The sequence below is a fragment of the Aquila chrysaetos genome, chromosome Z (genome assembly GCF_900496995.4).
Source record: "Aquila chrysaetos chrysaetos chromosome Z, bAquChr1.4, whole genome shotgun sequence".
Lineage (NCBI taxonomy): Eukaryota > Metazoa > Chordata > Aves > Accipitriformes > Accipitridae > Aquila > Aquila chrysaetos.
The window spans coordinates 73,442,832-73,464,489 of record NC_044030.1 but is presented as its reverse complement, the minus strand read 5'-3'; the positions used below and the strand labels follow the sequence as shown (position 1 = coordinate 73,464,489).

Genomic DNA, 21,658 nt, shown 5'->3' with positions numbered 1-21,658 from the left:
TTTGATGAGGCCAAGCAAGACTTCAGTGTTGGCCTTGTGCTTCCCCATCCACATAAGAGGAGACAGAAGGTGTGGGCTATAAGGTCAGAGATTAATCTTCAGAGTACCTCATCGTTGTATTTTATGTAGACACTCCCTCCAGCTCTTGGAAAAGTGCATGATCTCCTCTGAATGTGCAGGTCATTTTCATGTGAAACATTTAATGTGTGCCGTATCCAACCAGACTGCAATCAGCAGCCTTTGTGCGTGGTGGCTGGGCTTCTGCTGCAAGGAGCGGAGGCGATGGCATGTGAGGAAGAATGCCTTCAATACCACGTGCTTCAAAAGCAGTGCTTGGGAGCTTTGCTTTGCGTTCCAGTGGCTGGGCCAGAGCTGCGTGCATGGCCTCACTCGGCACAAATGAAACCACGTCATCCATATGCTGTACATTAAGAGAAAGAGTGTTTGATCTCCTGCTCACTGGCTCACTGCTCAGATGCTCCCTCTTCCTCTCTGTAGCAGCTTCGAGGAGTACGGAGCCTGGTGTCAAAACCTGTAAGTCTGCATGCGTTTATCATCGGCTCTGTGATGGGAACTGCAGCACTTAACACAAAACAGTTGAGAACATGTTGCTGGCCTCAGCCACAAAACCTGCCCTCATCTTTTCCGTGATGGTGGCAGAAAAGAAAATTCCTCAAGTTGTGTTTTCCCATTTAAAGACAAAGGGAAAAAGACTGCCAAAGTGGATGGAATTAAGTCCAACTGATGTAATGCCCAGGTTAGCAAAGCAAAATGCAGATCTCCGAGTGCAGGAATTGTGGCTGTGCCTAGCCAAGGTCACCACAGAGCCACTGCAGCCCCACATGGGCAAGGGACAGCTTGGGTAAGACCAGGCTTCAAGCCTGCCACTGGGTTGATTACTGTGTCACTGCTTATCATGCATTTTCAAGTCATTTATTGCAGTGGCCCATTAATGTTATGTTCTGCTAAGGAGCTACAGACATCTCTGATCCACATTAAAGATGCTGGTGAGATAGGAAGGGAAAGCTCCACTTTGTAGAGGACTTGCTGGCCCTTCACCATTGCCCCATGGGGTTGGGAAGCAGGCAATACTGTAACTTGGAAGTGGTACAATGGGGAAGAAGCACAAGCAACAACCAAGTAACAATAGAAATGAGTTTTATTTTGTAAAAAGTTATAAAATGAATATTGTACAAAAATAAAGTCTGTAGAGAACTTTGGTTGATTAACACAAATGACTGAGACATAAATCGCAGGTGAAGTAAAAAACTCCAGAAAAGCACACTCCTGTCTTCAGTAAGGTCTAAAAAACAGAAAAAAAAATCACAAACTTTACCCTTTTGTATTTTGAACATAGTGATTTGCTTTGGTTGCAGCCTCTTCAAGCTGCACAGAAAATGCTTTGGGGCAAGTTTTCAGCAACCGGGGCAAGGGAAAGCGCACCTCTGAGTGCTGCCGCTGGTCAACTACCCAGCAATGCAGCTGACCCTCAGCTTAGCAGGCTTTTATTGCCCAAATCATGCTGATGCTGGTGGTGGTATCAGCTGTACCAGCTCTGCCCAGCATGAAGGGTAAGGTATCCCCATGGCAGTGCGAGAATGGACTTCGTGGGTGGGCTCTGGGGCTGCCCTCCGTCCACCCAGGAAACCAGTGGAGGTCAGGGCTGAACCTGACCTGGTATATCATATACCTGGTATATCTTTCTATGCCTGTTCTGGACTTTTTTGACCTCTAGACCCTTCTTCTGTGGCGCCCCAACAGGCCCAGGGCAAAATGAGTATGGAAAGCTGTTGCATGCATGAGATAAAAGGTCAGACCATCATTTTTTGGTTTTCAGCAGGGATTTTTTTTCTTCCTGTTGTTTTTATGGGAGTTGATGCTTCACGGGTTGTCAGGTATGTCTAGTGACCTGTACTGCTGCTCCTTTGAGAAAAAAAGTCTCCAGAAAAAGAGCTTTCATTAGCGGTCAGTTATGAATGCCTTTGCTGTACAACCTCTCTCATCCTAAGGAAACTGACTGTTCTGCTGTGTGGGTATAATCCTGTAACGTTTCAGCAAATTATACAAAACACTTTGGTTATTTAACACAATTGTTTACCTGCAGGCTATATTAAATCCAGGGCTAACTAGTAAGAGGGATTTAACCTCTTCTATATGGAAATACGGAAGGAAAAGCTTAAATAAATATAACAAGAAATTATAAGGCTAAACGTGATTATTTTCCATCTGTCAATAGTTATATGAGGTCAGTTGGCAAAAAGTGTGAGAAAAATACGTGGCTACATTTAAATACGACTAGAATTAGTTTTCCTAACAAATCGCTAATGATGAGCCAAGTCCTGCGACCCTCACTTGTCCAGAGCCATTGCTGCTCCTGCGCATGTATGGCTGCAGTAATTTTCAAAAGTATTAGTGAACAGGAGGAAGGGCTGCAGGCTTTGGCACTACATTTTGTGCATATAATCAGGATTTTGTTTAAAAGAAAAAAAGGTAAAGTAAGTGATTTTTTGCATTCAAGTTAACACTTTCAATCAAAAGCATGGACCGTTGTTCCCAACTCCATTGTCTCTCTGTATCTTCCAAGCACCTTCTACTTTGGCACCTTTGAAAAGAAACTTTAATAAATAAGGAAAGGAGACTCATTAGTGAACTGTAATAAATAACAATAACTTAATCTCAATAAATATCTTCTGTATATTTATGACTCTGAATGGATGCATTGCATCAAGTAGTCTCTGCTCACTCACAATGACCAAATAGAAATGTAGTTACGCAAGTGACATTAGTCCTTTGTAAACCGAAAGAGACACATTTTTGTGTAGGCCGGGCTTGTTATTTCTCTCACCATACTAGGAAGAAGTGCTTAAAAACACAACGTTTTCACAGGTAGCAGAAGAATGAAATCCTACACTTGTTCTGAAGAAACACAAGATGAAAATAACCAAACTTAACCAGTAAGTGGAACTGTTTTGCTTCATATCGATACTGGCCCTAAAGAACTTGAGAACTGGGAATTTTGATATTTGCCCGATATCATCTTACTTACGAGGTTAATCTTATTACAGCTTAGAAATTGTCCTAAGTGCTTAGGAACCACCCTTCAATGAGCAGCAGCACAATGTGTCTTTCAGTAAAGCTGAGGGCACAGGGAATGACTAAGGTACTCCTAAGCTAGTCCACAGCTAAGCTTCCTGGCACGGATGGTGTAACTACAACACAGTGTGTTATGGCAGGGTTGTGTTTTTAAGCACATTCCTCATGGATCCGAGTCTCACTGATGGTGGACTGTGTCAAACGGGAAAGAGAGCCTGCATGCCATCCAGCCATCGGCATCTCCACCTGAGCTTTTATTTACTTTCCCGTAGAATGTCAAAAGCCTCCATCCTCCTATGCCGCCTCATGCCCTCCCCAGGCTCTCACGACCCCTCATTCTGCGTTCTTGGTCCCCTTTTCTCCATTCTGAGCAGACACATCCCCAGGAACCTTGGTCCCACTCTTTGCATCATAGCAGGAATGCAAAACTGGCACTGCCGCTGGCATGCAGCCATCAGACGCATCCACACCTTTTTGCGGAATGTTTTTTCAGTATGTGGTAAACCAGGTTATCGTCCAAAAAGGACAGGTCATCATCAAAGGCTGTGGGTCTGCAACAAGCTTGCTTCACTTTGTCAGTGACTAGTTTTTTCTTTCTCGTTAAGTTTTTTAAAATTTTGTCATAGGTGGTCTCAGCTGCGTCACAAGATCCACTGCAATACCGGAAAATTAGCTCTTCTTTGGTTTCGTATCCCAGATCCAAGTCAGTCACGTTTAAATGTATTTCTGTTAAGACGCATCCTCGATTTTTGCCCTTTTGATTCCGCCTTCCCTTTTTGCTGGAATTCTCTATGTTTGTGGCTGCGTTTTGCCGGTTTCTCTCCCGCCTAGAAAAAATCGGAGTCTGTTTATCTGGCGACCTCCTCAGTCTTTTAATGGTGGCTTGAATAAAGTCCACTACCTCATCAAACTGATCCGGATAATCCTCTGGCATATTAGCTGTTTGGGAAAGAGAGAAAAGGCTTTGTCACATGTCAGTTGTCATTAAGTTTGTCCATTCGTGGCTCAAGAACGTTAGACACATGCAAGCTGCTCTGCCCATCATTTCACAGCACGTACCCAGGACCCTCAGAAATCAGGGAGAATTTGGAATGGTTTAGATCATAATGGAAACTCATTTGGCCAAAACCAAATGAGATATGTATGTATCTCTGTAGGTGTCTGCTGATGTTTGGTAGCACTTCAGCACATCTTTCAATACTGAATGAGCCCTGTCACAATCGAGGGAAGGAAAAGCATGTCATGATACAAATATTAGTTAATGGGTAGATGAAGCTACTGTAGAGAGGTTTTACAGGCTCTTCCCAGCAAAGCAGCAAAAGGACGAGGGTTCTTTAAAGCAAATTTGTGATATAATTTTTAATGGTTGTCTTTTCACACCAGCAGCAGTTAGTATTGCCAAAGCCACCTACCAATAAGGTTTTTGGGCAGGACAGAAAGGGGAATTTCCTGGGTATAAGGCTGAGCTATTCTTGGCTGAATGCCTGCTTTTTTACTGCTTCTAGGGGATAATTATTATAAGAGCTTTTGAAAAATTTCTCATTGAAGTATTTTGTATCACAAGACGCTGATTAGACTGAGTAGAAATAGGTCAGAATAGCAGTATTATGTTAATTTTCAAGGGAAATGTTATTAATGCATTTGTTTTTTATGAAGTTAACATAAGCTATTTCATTTTTCGCTTGATATATACTCTACCAGGGATAAATTATTCAAGTAAATTAAATGTTGAAGTCAATGAAATGTTTTGATACTAACAGAACGAACCTCTTCAAGGAGGGTGAAATTGAATGTGTTCTGAAATGTTCTCAGATTTCAGCTTTTCAGCATGATTTGGAAAAAAATTTTATTTTGAAACCTTTAAACTTCCCATAGACTAAATCCCTCCGTCTGATCTGCTTTAGTGAATACAGTGATTTAATGGAGGGTCAGGCTGTCAGGAGCCATGTGTAGGTGCTCTTATGTTGTATTATTAATGATTGTCTCTTAAACACATAAACTACATTGCAGTATTGAGATTTTTTTTTTTCTCATTCATTGTGCCAAAAATCAAGACTTGAGGACTCACTTCCTTTGCAGTAAGACCTAAGAGTATGCTTCTTTCTGTACTTAACTCCTAAGTGCCCACTCACATAACAGACCAGTGTCACGCGCGCAGCCCTGCATGTACGGGAGCTCCACCTTCAGAAGGATCCCTACAAATATCCCAAGAACTGCAAACACTGGGAAAGGTGATACCCAACGCAGTGCACCTGGCCAGGGGTTGGTACCTCCACTAAGCCAGGAAGGCTTTCACCTGGTCAGGTGCTGAGACAGGAACAGCTCCTTAAAGGCTCAGCCCCATGTTTCCCTAATGAGCACTGTAATGGACAGGAGCCCTGATGGGAGACCAGGCAGCACAGGCACCCAGCCTATACACGGTGGAATGGACTCTGTTAACATGAGAGAGGAAGACATGAGGTTGCCTCCCACTGCCTAGCGAATGCGTACCTTCATATCCTCAACAGAAGCACCAAATACAGAGGACATGGGGGCAGCAGTAGTGCAAAAACCTGCTGAAACACAGTTGCATCTGCATGTAAGGAGGAACATGGACCCCTCTCTGAAGCAGCCACATCCTAGAGGCCCCCCTCCATGACAAAACAGTGATGGATCAGAAGTAGACAGTCTTTCATGGATGGCTCCAGCAAAATAGTACAGACTAGTAAAAGACTGATGAAGGCAAGCAACCTTGTACCTTCACATAATAAGGGTAGCACATGGGAAGTGGGATCCTATAAACTGTAGAGTTTGGGACTGGGAAAAGTGAATTACACTTTGTTTTACAGATATCCATGCTAACAGCAATAATCTCACAGACCAGCGACTGTCAAAAGACATGAAGGAGGGATGGCTGATATCTATACAGCTATATGAGACCTGAACAAGGCAGGGCCCTGCACCAAGCCCCATATTCCTGCGACACCAACGGTAAGCGCACCCTTTTTACAATCCTCTGTCATTACCTCTGTAGCAGGTCCCAAAATACCTACTGGAGGGGTGTAGCTTGGATAGATGTGTCCATTGGGTGCGCCACCCACCTCTGTTGCAGGACAGGCTGGTCTGGCTACACCATACGAATACTGCTGTGCTGAGCAAGGTCCAGGTCAAAGCGATGGGTGGGCTACATTCCTTAAAAGCAAGAAGGGGTTGACACCTTGCTAGACTCAGTCAAGCAAGATGACCCACGTGGAGCTGGCATACCCCCATTGCTGAAGTACAAGCTTGGCCCCGACACAGTTACAGGCTATGTTGGCTATGGAGAGTGAAATACAACCATCAGGGAAGCCTACTAAGGTTTAACAAAATTCATGCAATGGTCAACCATCAGGAAGGGGACAGGAGGTTGTTACAAGGAAACCCAACCTATACGTGGAGATTCTTGTCTGCAACCTTCAGCCTCATACTTATCCTAAGCCTGGTACACTGCCAGTGCAGTGAGGGGAGTAAGTGTCCCCCCCCTAAGACGGGAGAAACAAAACTGTGGATTACCTGAAGAGATAACAACCCAACTAGGCACATCATTTTTAAACTTGCAATTCAGGTGCAAAAATACCACCTACCCCTGCGACAGTGCTATATGCAGGAGTCTACTTTGGTTAAATATTATTCACACAGTTACAGGGTTCAGGCACTGTCCTGCCCAAGCGAGTCCAAGTGTGCCCTGGAGGTTAGATAAGGAGGAGCAAAGTCCCATGTTGTGGACTGTGTCCCTGCTCAGAGCCAACGCTGACATCTACCCAGGTTCATGCATGATCACCACCCCAACTGCACCAAGGGATCTAATGCTGCTGAGAGCCTTCTGCGCTGCGAGTGGCCTATGATATTTAAGGTGGAGGAAACATACCACAGAAGAGCCCTATGCAATGCTGCTAACGCAGGCATGGGGTGTCAACACTGCAGAAGGTGGAAGCAGTAGGGCAAAAAGTAGATCAAGTAATCAAGCCAACAGCATATCCAACTAGAGGAGCACTACCTACACACATGGACTTGCTGCAACCAGAAAATGGGGTAACTGGCAGCACAATTGATCATGCTAATCTCACTGGGGCTCTAACACAAACCATGCAAGACGCGCTCCAAGCTGTAACCTGGGATGAGGTGTGCATGACTGATATATCTAATAGAGCTGGGGACCCCTGTTCAGCTCATCCACTATTGCAACATCAGGCCACTTGGGAGACTCACTGGGAGGGATGCCAGCACTATGAGTAAGACGAACGCCAATTTTCTGTCTCCAGGGTTGACTTCCCCTTCATCCCAAGGGATTGAATAATATCCCAAGCAGATATCCAAATCTGTCAAGAGGACTCCTGCAGTGACCCCCAGTATTTAGAGATTACATCACTGGAGAAGACAGAAGGCACGTGGGTGATATTAGGGAACCAGTGGGAACAGTGGGCACAGAGGCCTCCTCAAGAAAATGTGCTGGACCTATTCACCCTGGTCAGTGTCTGCTCACCTACAACCACACATGCTGTTATATGTTAACACAATGGCAGCTGTTGTTACTGGGCTACTCAGTGAGTCCTTGCAAGTTGCTGTAAGCAAAAACACCCTTTGCCTGTGGGGCCCCAAACTAGTCATGATCAATGCAACGATACCCTTTTTGGCAGCTTCCAACTGGACTGCCAATGTACTCCAAGTTTGCTTCCATAATTTAGCACTGTTCAAGGAACACCTCCAATCCCCACAATCAGCTCGCAGGGGTTTTAAGGAAACCTTAACAGCCAAGAGTGAAGTGAGAGCTGACTTAGCAGCCTATGCCAAGGTGCCACTCATGACCCAGTAGGGATATTCAGCTGTCCAACAAGTATGGGTGCAAAGCCTGAGAGCCTGAAACAAAATGCTGTAAAAAAACCTGAAGCATGACCCTGGGCACCCAAGTGGAAATGCCAGCATTAACACCAGGCGTGATGGGTTGAAACAAGGCACTAGAGGTAAGTGCTGAAGAAGCTACCACCAGCCATCATACACGAGTAAGCAATAACCACTGACCAAGGACTAAAGATGGTAAAAGGCTAATGGACAGAAGGGAAGGTGGAGAAGACTGACAGCAGGACCACCCCATCCTGATGGGCACTTGGTAGATGTGCTCCAGGGATGCCGAGGCCTTTCTGCACCACAGCCACAACATGCTGAGCACTTTTTTGGTCTCTGCACTGTGGTAACTGCTGCTGGTGGTGGAGGGGGTGCTGAGCCGATCTGCATGGCCAGGGAACACCACCAGACTCATATGGGCTGCCTCGGCATCAAGTGCTGGTTTGCAACCTGAATAAAGCCACTTGATTGAGGGGCACTTAGTTACCCCTCCGTCTCCAACACTCTTTAGAAAATGTTTGTAGTCTCAGAACGAAGGCCAACAGCCCAGCAGCTTTGCTTCTCTAACACTGCATGGACTGTGCTGACTTGACTGTGCAGCAGGCAGAGCGTTCCGTGGGTATTTCACACCCCTGGGAGAAGCACATATTATTATCCCTTCCCATAACATACACAGTTTACATGTGTGTATATGTGTGCTGTATTTACACATACACACATACAAATATATCTAATTATACACACACTTTTTTTTTTCAAAACAAACTAGTTTACTGACAACACTTGCCTTCTGGTGGAAAAGCTGAGAGAACAAACACGACAGATGCCTGTCACACTGTACAAAGTGCCAGCAGAAAATGCTCACATACTACAGCAATAAAAGCAGTAAAGATCTCTGAGCAGGAGTCCTTGGTACCAAGCTCCAGAGTGTGAAGGAATTACAATTTAAAAATCCAGAGCCACCTAGGATAGGTCAGGACAGGATGGGAGTAGCCCACAACAGCATGTGCTCAATATAGGTTAGCAAAGGTTGGCTCACACAGGTGATGCACCTCAAAGCAGGTATTTCCTGAGGGAAAGGACCATATGTTCTAGAAATATAAAATCCTCCCTCAGGAAACATGGGGCCTCTTCGTATCTTGTTCCCAGCATGGGAAAAAGGCTCACAGACCCCACTGGGGCAGTGTGATGGGCTGAGCCCCACCACTTAGACTATGGTGCCATGAATACTCACAAGGCTGGTGCAAAGTCATGAGGTTTCTGAAAGCTGTTTCCTGACCAACCAAGTCACTGGGGAAATCCCTCGAAGGTGGTCTGCGTGGGCACGTGCAAGCATTCTTGCACCGCCTTTGCCCAGCACCCCACCAGCAGGAGCGTGGGGCAGGCAGCGGTGCCTGCGGGAGCTGTGGCCAGCACGTGTGTCCTGCTCCCGCTCATCTCGCTCTCCCACAGCTCCCTTCCACGGTCCCTCTTTCAGTGTCATGCCAAGGACCTGACCACCCAGGCAAGAACAGACAGAGCCTTTTCCTCTGGTGGCAACCAGAGCATGAGTCTGTTCTCTAGTGCTGGTGTATCAAGAATGGGGGGTATGGATGGCAGCCGACATGCTAGTCTGCCTCTGGGTACCTTTTCTGTCTCCCATGTCCAGCTGAACCAGTGCTCTTGATCTGCCAGAAGTTTCTCACATAACCAGAAAATTAATAAAAAAGCAAAAAAGGAAAGAATGAAACATCACAGCACTGGTGCACATGGGAATCTAGAAGAGTGACCAGGCTGGCGGCAGAGCTGATGAACACCAAATGTCCAGAACTCCAGGAGTCAAACAAAAAAAGAAGAAATGAGACTCATTTAAAATACTTATTAAAAGACCAAGAATATTTGCATCTTCTGCTTGCAGTCTGCAAGCTGTTTGCTTGCTTTCTGAACCTTTAGGGCACACTCAGATCATAGTTTTGTCCTCTTGGGTTAGGAACATCCCTCTTGAATGCAAACTTAAATTCTTGACTCACTGCTCTGCTCTCTGGAACCTGAAGCTTTGACCTGCCCGTCCCCGAGCACAGTCCCTGTCCCCTGGGTACTGCAAGAGCTGGCAGCGTGTACGGGCACAGGATCTTGCAGCCAAACACCTGCGGTGCTCCCCACCGGCCTCTGCAGAAAACCACCCTGGAGCTCTGCTTTGGGCACACAGGGAAACATGCCTTCCTCCGGGCATCTTCCCTGCTGCAAACCCCCCAGGGTCTGCCTTTGCATTTCCAATTAATTAGAGACACCACGTGCCAGCACGACCGGGGTCTGATGCCTGTGCTTTTTAGAAGAATAAATTAGACAGTGTTCAGATAGACTTCTACATAAAATAGATCTAAATGAGTATCCAAACCAAACTCGTCACATTCAAGAAAACAGTCTCCATTAAGGAAAAATGGACAATTTATTTCTGTCTGTTCAAATGTGATCACAATTACATTTTGCAAAACTATTCCTTTGATTTTACTAGCAACAGATTTATTTTAAAGCCAAATATTCCCCCGCAGTAGCAGTAACCCAGCATGGTAGAGCAAGAAACCCTCCGTTTGTACCTGACCACAAATTGATTTCAGTGGGAACAGATGGATCTTCAGCTTTTAAGCAAAAAAACCAGTTACTCATTTTGGTGCCTGATTATGGATTTAAAAGGCTAACTACAGTCTCTTCTCACCATGCTGTCTCTTATGGTTTACAACAAAAGCTCGAATTATATTAATTGCAAAATAATAATTTATATAAGTGGGTTTTCCCTTTTTTTTTAATATCATAAAACTTGATGCTTTGAGTTATTTGAAACTGTTTGTACTTTATAGAATAGTTTTCCTTACTGATCTCAGTAAAATGTAATCACATCACTGCAGCATCATTTGGCACTTTGCATATCCTGCACTAAAGTGATGTAATAGAAGGTATACTATAAATGATAAGGTATACTAAAAATGATAAAATTAGATTTTTGTTTTACACTGTAGCTTTTATGCATGCATGTGTGGCAGTGTATAGCTACTACATCAAAATGCCAGGCCAAACATTTAATAAAATTACCAGGATATTTCACTTAGGCACAGCTATCTTTCAATTAGAGGAGTTCAAACAGCAGCATTCAGACTCTAGTTTAAAGTACAATTTCAAAGTTCAAGAGGGTTAAACCAGCTCATTATAATGGTAAGCATTAGTTAGAAAATTCAGATCTAGACCTGTGTTAGGATCAAACAGCCCTTTTTCAAAAACAGTTCTGGTACTTTAATCTGCGCCCTTCATTGGGAAATATTTTAACTTCCTTTCTTTCCTGGTTATTTTTTTAAGTTTCCTCCAAAGTTATACTCACAAAGACGTTTCTTCTTACATTATCTGATAGTGGGAAATAGACAATTAATGTGCCTCTAACAGTGACTGCAATGAATCATCCTAATTTTTTCTTGCTTATGAAGATTACTCTGGTATACCATTTATTCATTGATTATTTTTGTATTTAGCTTGCTTTGCAGTAGTGTTTTCAGGTACTTATTATAGCGGACATGCCCTGTCTGAACACAGAATCCCTCCATCTCACACCACAAAAACGTGCTTTGGCAGACCCTCAGAATAACCCGTTTGTGGAAGCGCGATCTTAGTGAGGTTAAAATTACTAATGTGATGATCATTCTGCTTTGCAAAGTAAAAAAGCATTAACTGTGGTGGGGATAAACAATTTATTTTATTGAAAATGAAATATTTTTCATGAAAAACAAAGCCTGTCATGCAGGCATCAAAGCAAAGGCAGGTGTTAAAAATAGTTATGCTGAAAGGTTCTCAGGACTTAAACAATTAAAATACCACCTCTCTGAGGCATGACTTTGCTTTCACGCCTTGCATGAATATCCATGGGGCTAAGAGTGAAATGGAAACCAGTCGGTTGTGTCCATTAGGAAACAGAGCATCAAACACATCAAGGTCAACTCATCTTTAAATGTTTAATACTCCCTGCCTCACCAGCTCCCAGGACATGCTGTGTCCTCCCCTCTGACTCAGACAGCCCTTAGAAACAGAGCCTCTCACCGGTGTCACTTGTCTCTCATCAAGGAAAAGTGCTAAGTAACCTGGAGGATGACTCTGGGGCCGCTCACACCAGTCAGGTACGGTAAGGCAGCACTGGAAAAAGGCCCAGGGTTAACCATCCTGGTGGGCTTGCTCCTCATGGAGCAGCCAAGATTTGTGTTTGTAGCTCACTAGCTAACCCTGCCTCTTCCCATGTGTTGGTCATAATGGCAAATCTGCAGAGTACGTGGTATTTTCACACTGCCAAGCTTGGCAGTGCCTCCCCTTGCATCCTGTGCCTGCTTTCTCGCAGGTATGAAATGCTGGTTCCCACCAGGAGAAGAAAGGGGAGAAACAACAGGACCATCATCATTGGTCCCAGCTGGGGGAATTCCCCGAGAGCAAGGGGAAACAGCAAGGTCAGATGAACTGGGTGAAGAAAAGGAAGCTGTCTGGCAAGCTGACCTGTCCACAAGAGTTTCTTGTTCTTCATCCACTTCAGGTGGGGTCGTTCAGAAGATCCTGCCCGACATTGGGGACAGTTCTTGAGGTTCTATGACAGCTCCTGAAGCAGCTGCCAGGAGCCTGACTGCACTAGGGCCTTATTGTATGAGGCTGTGCAGGTGCTCGAGCACCCACGAAGCAGTCTCTGCATCTGAAGAAGTTACGGCATAAAAAGTGTAAAAGGGGAAACAGGAAAAAGTGGCAGTGCCCTGCCTGAAGCCAGTGATGGAGCAGGAGCCATACCGGGGCAAGGCACATACCTGCCTATTGTCTCCTTACTAAGGCCTTGTACCCCTCCAAATCCATACCATGCTGAGTAAATACTCAGCTTCCCAGTAAAATCTGGGTTTACACTTAAAATTTGGTTCTGTCCCAACCCTGCGAGAACCTCAGATGAGTACATATGAGTGGGACATGGAATCTGTGACCTCTATTAGCAAGAACGCATACAGCCAGCTAACAGGCATGGCACTGAGACTTTAATGGAGGAAATACTGTTGGTAATAAAAAGAAATTCTCTTTAGCATCCCTGGTGCAGAAGTGATCCAGCCCAGCCCTCGCATGACATCACTAAAAACCCACATCGGTCACCCAGTCCCACTTTAGTGCCAGCTCTCTGAATGGGAACAGCATTCCTAAATAAATAACAGCAGCTGTTCATGGGCTGCCTGTGCTCTTACACTGCATCTCCTGTTGAGTACTAGGGGTGTTCCCAAGGAACAAGCACAGGCAGCAAAGCAGCGGGAAGGGACCCTATCCCCGTCTCTTCCCTGGGGACAGTAAAGCAGAGCCGTCTGGGCAAAACCATGTCTGATGCCCCTCTTGTGGCAATCTTTGCTACAATCAGATTTTGATCTGACCTATAAACAATATGTGTTCTTCCATTGCTGCCTTTCACTACCTGCATTTCCCTGTGTTTACAATGGGAACAATACAAAAAGTTTTAATATTTCAGTTTGGAAAATGTTATTACTATAATAATCAGTCCCTGGCTCTAGGGCATGTGCTACGTGCTCCACTGCAGAAGGTCTCATGTTGGGATGTGGGGACCATGGCCTCCCAGACAGTGCTGGCGTGTGCTCATAAGAGCAAGCACCTTCTCAGCCGCTACGCTGGATCCACACCTCCCCGTCAGAAATTTCCTGAGTAATAGCTGGTTTTGCCAAAGAAATCTTACACGCTTGGGATGGGAGCAGAGGTAGTCCAGATGTTTGTGTGTAGCTTGTTAGTTAAAGGGGATACAACCAGCTTGCCTCTAAAAACGTGGCCACCTGAGAAGATTTGGCATACTGCTGTAACACTGCCTGGCCCAACACAGGAAAACGAGTACTTTGATTTCAGTGTTTGCTTCTTTTGAAGCTTATTCGTGTTCAATAATCATTAAAGCATTTGTACAAGTCCCACTGACTTCAGAGAAATGTACCTGCGGGCTTCAGTTTAAGTGCTGTACCAATACATACACCCTTAATATCTGCTAAATCATACAATGTGGCTTTATTCCTTGAAAAGAATGCTGATATTTGAAATGCCTCACGTAATTAATTTGCTATCCTTGATCTTAAAAACACACATACTTTAACGTGTATTTTGTGTCTTAATGCTTTGTTTGTACCTGTCTAAAAAAAATAAACCTTTCTGATTCTATTTTCTTTCTTCTTCTTTGTAAGCAGGACTGGATTTCCAAGAATCATTGAAATCTTTCCTTTGGTTCCCCTTACCAAATATCACTTAATCAGAGTCTACAGCGGGTTTTATCAAAAATGACTATTCTGCAGTGTCAACCACTCTACCAGCACTAATGTGGCAGTGGCCTATTTAGATGTCTGATGGTCCTGAACATGGTTATGCTGCAATATTTAGTATTCCTCATTTATTGCTTGCCATTAACTTATTACCTCAGAAGTGTGAGAATCCACAACAAGTGTAGTTATGCAGGGTCTTGCCTGTGTACTGCAAGTCTTAAGTTGCAGTTGCTTAGCTGATAGTGTGCGGGGAGGATGAAGACTGGTTATTTGCACTAGATGTCCATCCTTATCATCTGCAGTTTTGGGGGATGGGACTCAATGATCCCAATGGCTTCTCTCAGCCTCTCTAACTTTAAATATTTTAAACCTCCTTTAGCAGTCCTAATCAGGAACAGTATAATTTATAAAGACATTACAACCTTTCAATCCGATGATCCTCTTCTAGTGGACAAATCATGCCTCCCCCATCAATTCATCAATAGTCACTACGCAGCTGAATTCTTCAGCCTTTCAAGAAGGCTTTTGCAGCTTGTCATCTGCAGACTCTGAACACGGGGATTTCTAAAATATATTGAAGTGGCCTATGAAAGGTAACCGAGAAAAGCATGTTCAGGTATGTTATCTAGCAACCCATACCTGCGAAACATCTAAAAGGATCCACACTTCCACTGGGAAGTTTTTGAGGTCCCTAAATTGAAAAGCAGCAAAGACATAAAACTTTAAACAAAGTATAACTCTTAAAATGAGAATAAAAACATATTCTCTTGCACTTCCACCCTTTCCTCCTTAAGTCCTAGAATACCCTTCACAGGAGTATATTCAATATTTATACCCGAGACTGCAGAGAAGCCAGCTTCTAGGCCTACATGCATCTGGATTTAACCAGATGTGTCCTGTTCTTTCTTTTTCTAGAATTTTGCCCATGAATGGGCCAGCCTGAATGCTTGAGATTTCTAGATGCCTACATAACCTGGGTGTGCCTATGCAAACTAACTTTACTATGTTTATATGCTGGCCCAAGGACACAGGCACACTCTGTCTGACACTGGCTGGGTGCACCGGCTGTACCAGATACACGCAGATCAAATGACGCAGTGTGGCACCTGCTTGGTGTGGCAGATACCTCTCCCATGCATTGGATTTACTGCGCATGGGCAGGTTACCTCTGTAGCTTCTGGGCATCTTAAACTAAAGCACATCTGTCACACTGTAGGTGCGTTAAGCAGGAAAGCCTGGACAGAAACATGAGAGTTCTGGTTCGTAACACTGAATGTGCCTAATAAATATTGTAGGGAAGGAAATGCATTCAGTTGGAAGAATAATTTAATACTGGTTTTGCCTTGAAGAGCCCTACAGTATCACTGTTTATTCTAGACACTTTCCATATTAGTTGGTAAAGTTGTCAGCTAAATGCTTAACATTAAATACCCCTTAGCAGCGGTATGAAGAATTTTTAACAGAGGTATAATGTACACATACCATGGTGCGTTATAGCATAACAAACACACCAAAGGAGCTCCAACAACAAATGACCATCCAGTGGCCTTAGAGTAACTCAGATGTTATAATGCAAAAAAACACCTTTTCCTCCTATTAGGAGGGAAAAGTCCATGGTGAGATTTTTCATTTAATTCTACATGCTTACCACTAGATCTTACTAAAGATGCTCACTTGACCAAGAGACTATATATCATATCCTGGATCTCAGGATACTCCATCCTCACATACACATTGATTATAGCCATACAGCAGCAAGCAGTTACAAAATGTACTCGCTGGGAACTGCATGTAAGTCAAACCAAGTGTTTGGCTCCCTCTGCGCTGTCACGCTTCTGAAGCTGCTGACTTAGTATTCAGTTTATAATAATTTGGTTTATCTTTGCTCTGTCCACACTTGCTATTTAAGCTGTGTTCTTCCCCCAGCAGACTGTAGCATGAGGGAAACAAAGAAAGGGTTTTCTAACCTCACAAGCTCTACAGCTGCTCTTTGTGTGAAATAACCTACTCTATGAACACTGACACCTAAAACACCTACGAACACTGGATTCATCTCAAATGCACTGCATTTATGGAGGCTACTCTCACTCCAGCCTCCAGTCCACTAAAAAATGCAGAAGACCGCAATTGCCAACACCCTCTGCCATCTCTAATTACTGCCCTGAACAGCAAAGGTCAGCACATTACACCTGATCAGCACAGGAGGTTAGGACCTTGCCTGTAAGCTGGAATGAAGCAAGGGTTCGAGCCAATCTGAAAGGGATGGGGTAACATCAGGTGACCTCAGAGCACTGCAGGGAAAGCAATCCCACCAAATGTGAAGACAAAAAGGTGTCAAGGGCCTGGGAAAACTGATCTGTGCTCCAGCAATGTGTTTGGCCTGCCCTTAGGAGCAGGACTTGATCTCTAACCCCTACTAACGCCTGCTGCAAGCGGTATACGAGTGACCTGACCTCTCTGGAGTTAAGAGCAATGCGCACGGAGCGTGGCTACTACTCCCCACCCAGCCTGCATAGGGATTGCTTTGGGGGACAGCAGTGCACCCCGCTTTGAATGCACACAGCACCCAGTCCTGCTCAGCACCCACACACTGCCCTATGCAGATGAGCCAGCTTGGGTAATGACAGCACTCCCACTGCTTTGTGAGCTGCCTCTTGCAAAGGCCCTCGGCGAAGCTGCTGACCAACAGCATCCACAGAGATATTAATACAGGGCAGATCCACCAGCAGATGAGCCAGGGAGCTGCAAGCACGCCTGCATGCTCGTGGCACACTGCCCTCTGCTTGTAAGAGAAACCTTGAAGAGGACAGGGAAGTCAAGATGGTGTAGAGGTGACTCCTTCTGTATATTGTTATATGTCTTCCATGTGTTGAAGGGTGCATGCCACCAAATGGTAAGCAGAGAGAAACAAATATGTCAAAGACACTGATGGTGGTGACTCGAACAAAGTACCTCTGCAGTGGGAAAGCAGTGATGTGCCCAGATAGGATCAGCCTCATGGGCTCTGTTGTTTGCAGACTGCTCTGCAGGCACCACACACTTTCAGATCAACTAAAAATGGCGTAAAAGTGGATCAAAGTATTTCACTGCTCTCTTACAGCCGCCTTTCTGCAGGTCTCCTCTAACTCATCCGACTTGGCAATGTAGCAGAGAGGAGTTTCTGACTTTTGGGCATGGGTGCTGCATAAACTGCTGCCATGCAAAGACCACAGGAACTCCCTGGGGTTTCCCCAATTTCCATTGTGACGAACAGCACTGCTTACTTTCCCCTTACAGCCAGGCCTGTCTATCTGTGATCTGCAGGGTTAAGAGATTGAGACCAAACTATCAGCCCTTTCTCAAATGACTATCCTGGGCAATAACCTGCAACCCAGCTCTGCCTGGGAAAGCCTACATCTGTACCCTGGAAACACAGATTTCTGGAAGAGACTGTCTATTGATACTACCACCGCTCAGTTAAAACACAGGTCGTCTTTCTTCCCACTTCTTGTTTACCTAATCCACAGGCAAAACAGATGCAACAATGAGAAGTTTTGGACAGTAGGAACAGACAAGACTGCTACTGCTACCTGGGCCCTTGAGCTGCTATGGTGAAACCAGCTCCCCAGGAACCACTTTCCCAGAAGTAAGTTTCAAGATAAAAGCAGGCATCATACTAATACTATCACCCTGAAAAGATGGAGCATTAATGTTCCCCCACTCTGCAGCTTCTGCCAGACCTACAAACTGACTGGTGCCGCTCCCCCCCCCACAATGCTCTTCTTGCCACCGGTGGTGCAGCAAGCTTGTGCAGAGGGCACCAGCATAGTGGCCTGAAAAGCTGATCACTGACTTTTGTAGGACAGTACCTATCCCACCATGCAGCTCGCCGTGGACAAGGTCACCGTGACGGCCCCCCAGCCCTGGCAGGCTGGAGCCCTGTGAGGAAGCACTTTTGGCCAACCTCCCTGCCTGGAGGGGCTGAAAACATGTCAGGGGCTGCTGGTCTGGGACGGGCGGAGGCAGCAGCCTAGGCAAGATTCCAGCAGGGGGGAAACACAAGCAAGGAAAGGAAAGAGAGAAGACTAAATGAGGAAGGACATAGATGTGGGTGCAGAAGAGGAGATGGGTGTTGGGGAGGGAACGAAGGAGTCATGGCACAGGATTCCCCACTTGGTGCCTCCACGCTGCGTTAGCCTGGCTGCTCCCGGAGAGACCATAGCAGGACTGCCTGTGGCTGGAGCTGCGGCAGGCGCAGAGAAAGGACATGCCTCCAGCTAAGGCGATAAAAACGAATCCCAATTACTGGATACTTTCTGCATCCTGCAACGAGCTAAACAGAGAGGGCTGAGCAAAGGCAAAGGCAGCAACCTCCAAGCTGCGTCTGTGCCTTTGCTAAGTGAACATCTCCACAATTCATGTGAGTATTTTGCCACTTCTGAGTCATATTAGTTCTCACTTTAAAAAGCCACCAGAGTTAGCGTAACGCTCACATACCACTGTGAAAATCCTGTATCTGCTATTGTAGGAGACCTATTATTAGCGAGGCATTATTATTATCTGTCATTTGGACTGTAAGCTGCCTTACTGTGAGCTGGTTCATGTGGATTGCTCTGCACCAAGCTCCTAACCCTGCCACCACTACTATTCTGTAAATTTCCATGCAGACACATTAATTTCAGGATCAGGATCCAAGGAGGATTTAATGGAACTCAGCAGCGCTCTAGGATGTGTACAGTGCCTCCCACCATGGAGTCCAATCTCCATCAGGACTTGCGCCCACTATAGGCAGTGAATAATTGCATTGGCAGGTCTGAGCAGGGAAAGGTTGAAGCGGTGGGGAAGGAGTTTAAGTGCCTGCGCTGCGAGGTGTATGCACCTGATCCTGCTCCCGGCTCCTCTGCATACAACTACCTTTCCCATCTCTCCAGGTTTTTCAACCAAAGGGATCTTAGGACTGCCAGGAAAGTAGGACTGGAGGTGGGGGGGAAGGGGGAGCATTGCCACCACTATTGCCAACCCCAAGCTTTGGAGGATGACTTGGTTTGGAGCTGCTGGAGACAGACCAGAGCCAGTGACCCTACCTGGGGGAGAAGTGGGGGCAGAAAGTGGGGGGGGGGGTCCTTTCCTCACCCAGATGCCTGAGCAAAGGGGAGTGGGTTTAGCAAGACAGACAGCAGTGGCTACGAAGGGGAATGTTTCTTACAGTCACTGTGCACAGCATAGGGAGGCAGCAGGCTGGTGGGGGAGAGATCGTCTTCAGGCCCCTCTACCACTGAAGGGGGCCCCTTGACAGGCGTCTTACCGGTGGGCAGGGGCGAGGTGGAGACCGTGTTGAGCAGCACCACGCAGACAGCCACAACATCCCATAACTTCATCTTAGATCTCCTTCCAACACGGGCCCCTGGCAGAGAGGAAAGGCAGGGTTAGCCCCCAGCTGCTGCGCTCCCCCGGTTCTGCCCCCTCCCTGCCAGCCCAGAGACAAAGCTGAGCAGCCTCGCACCCCAGATCAGCCTGGTCCACGCTGGCCAGGCCCAGGGACAGAGCAGGGGGAAACAACCTGTGCGCAGCTCAGCCTCCCACCCTTATTGCCTCCCAGAGCGAGGGAGGTGGGCTCTCCCCAGCGAGAGGTGTGGGAGCAGGAGGCACAGGATGGCTTCCAGCCCCTCTGTGCCCAAGCAAGCTGCTTTGGGGGATATGGGCAGGCAGGTCCCATAAGCCTGCGGGTGGGGGTGTGACCGTGTCCCTGTGCTGGCAGGCAGGTCACCTTGTGCTTGTCCTCCTCCAGCACCCGGGCAGCACCACGGCACCTGTCCCTGGGCTGGGCCAGGGCAGACCAGGCTGATCTGGGGTACGGGGATGTGCAGATTTGTTGTGCTACAGGCAAACCTTCCCTTTCCCTCTCTTCTCCTTCCCTTCTCCTTTTCCCTTTCCCTTTTTTTTTTCCTGTTTCCCCTTTCCCATACCCTTCCCAGTCCTCTTTCTCCTTCCTTTTCCTCTTTTTCATTTTTCTCTCCTTTTCTCTTTCCTTCCCTCTTCACTTGCCACCTTTCCTTTCTCCATCCTCTTCCTGTTTCCCTTCCTTTCCCCTTTCCCTTTCTTCTTTCCTTTTCCCCTTCTCTTCCCGTTTCCCTTTCCCCTTGTTTCAGTATTTCCTTTTCCCTTCCCTTTTCCCTTTCCTCTTTGTTTCCATCTGCCTTTCATCTTCCTCTCCTTCTCGTTTCCCTCTCCTTTGCTTCGTTTCCCTCTCCTCGTTTCCTCCTCCTCTACGCTTCTTTCTTTCCCCGTTCCTCTTTCTTTTCCCCGCTCCTTCCCCTTCCCTTCTCCCTTTCCCTTTTTCTTCTCTCCTCCTCGCTCCCCGGTCGCCCCGCCCGCACTCAGCCACGGCACGCACCCGATGCCCGCCGCCCGGGGATGGCGGCCACCCCCAGCCCGGTTCCGTTCGGCCCGGACGGCGGCACAGGGCAGCGTCCGGCCCGGGGGGGGCAGCCCCGCCGGGGGGCACCCGCGGCGGCCCCGGCTCCCGCGGCGGGGCTCGGCTGCCGCTCGGGGCCGGTGCGCGCTTTCCCCGTCGGCCGCTGCCTTCGCACCTCGCCGGGTCCGGGGGCGGGGGGGGGCGGCGGGTCGGCCCTGTGCCCCCGGGAAGGGCGCCCGCCCCGGCCCGCCCGCCCGCCCCGCCGCGGCCCCCGCCTCGCCCTCACCTCTGAGCTGGTCTCGTCGGACCCGAGATGGACATTAACGCCGGGGAGCCGAGTGGCCGGACGGGCGATGCATGTGGGCCAGGTCGGGAGCCGACTGCCGGGACCCTCTTTGCGCGGGGGGGCAAGGGGAGGAGACGTGTGTGGGGGGGGGGGGGGCAAGGTCGCAAGTCTGGATGGAGGCAGAGGGGAGCCGCCAGCACAAGCCCCGGCGGCCTCCCCCGCCGCCGCCGCCGCCGCAGGTGCTGTGTCCGCGGCAGGAGCGGTGCCGCGGGGGTGTCTGCCCGCTCCGGCCCCGGAGCCGCGCTCAGCAGCGGCGGGAGCGGCCCGAGCCGCGGGGAGCGCCGCCTGGCAGCGGGAGCTGGCTCTGGGTGCTGCTTTTGGGACCCTGCCTGGAAATCTGAGAAAGACACTCCATCAACAACTGCGGGGAGTCAGATGAAGACATCAGGGCTCCTGTAACGCCAGCTGGTCCAGCACCGCGGGGAGCCGCGCACCGCTCGGACACGCACGCAACGGCGGGAAGGAAAAAACAAAAAAAACCCCAAACCAACCCAAAACAAAAAGCCCCACCAAAAAACCTCACCCCAGCGGAGGAGGGAAGGGAAAAAAATAACTAAAAAAAAAAAAAAAAAAAAAAATCAAACCACCCCCCTCAGCCTGCTGGGAGAATCAGAGGCCGGCGCTGGGATTTGTAGAGCCGGTAGCAGCAGCAGCAGCAGCAGCGAGGCTTCCTCCTCC

The 21,658-nt window shown here is 47.4% G+C and overlaps 2 protein-coding genes across 6 annotated transcripts in view; one reads left to right on the top strand and one right to left on the bottom strand.

Annotated features, from left to right (window-relative positions):
* Nucleotides 1-1,141: 1,141 nt before the first annotated feature.
* Nucleotides 1,142-21,026, bottom strand: GDNF (glial cell derived neurotrophic factor). 3 transcript variants are annotated; one of them, XM_030005395.1, is made up of 3 exons: nt 20,921-21,026; nt 19,426-19,623; nt 1,142-4,032 (listed from the first exon to the last, which is right to left on the bottom strand). In XM_030005395.1, exons 2-3 carry the CDS (start codon nt 19,595-19,597, stop codon nt 3,548-3,550), a joined length of 657 nt encoding a protein of 218 aa, XP_029861255.1. In that variant the 5' UTR covers nt 19,598-19,623; nt 20,921-21,026; the 3' UTR covers nt 1,142-3,547. The 3 variants fall into 3 exon arrangements, with proteins under 3 accessions (XP_029861255.1, XP_029861258.1, XP_029861256.1); XM_030005398.2 differs by having other exon boundaries at nt 19,525-19,623; XM_030005396.1 differs by lacking the exon at nt 20,921-21,026 and adding an exon at nt 19,987-20,158.
* Nucleotides 20,527-21,658, top strand: part of LOC115337259 (cuticle collagen 2-like) — a 142,101-nt gene continuing 140,969 nt past the window's right edge. For all 3 annotated transcript variants that reach the window (XM_030005401.2, XM_030005400.2, XM_030005399.2), the window contains exon 1: nt 20,527-21,002. In XM_030005401.2, coding sequence (XP_029861261.1) covers nt 20,634-21,002 — 369 coding nt within the window. In that variant the 5' untranslated portion in view covers nt 20,527-20,633. The remainder of the gene's footprint in view (nt 21,003-21,658) is intronic.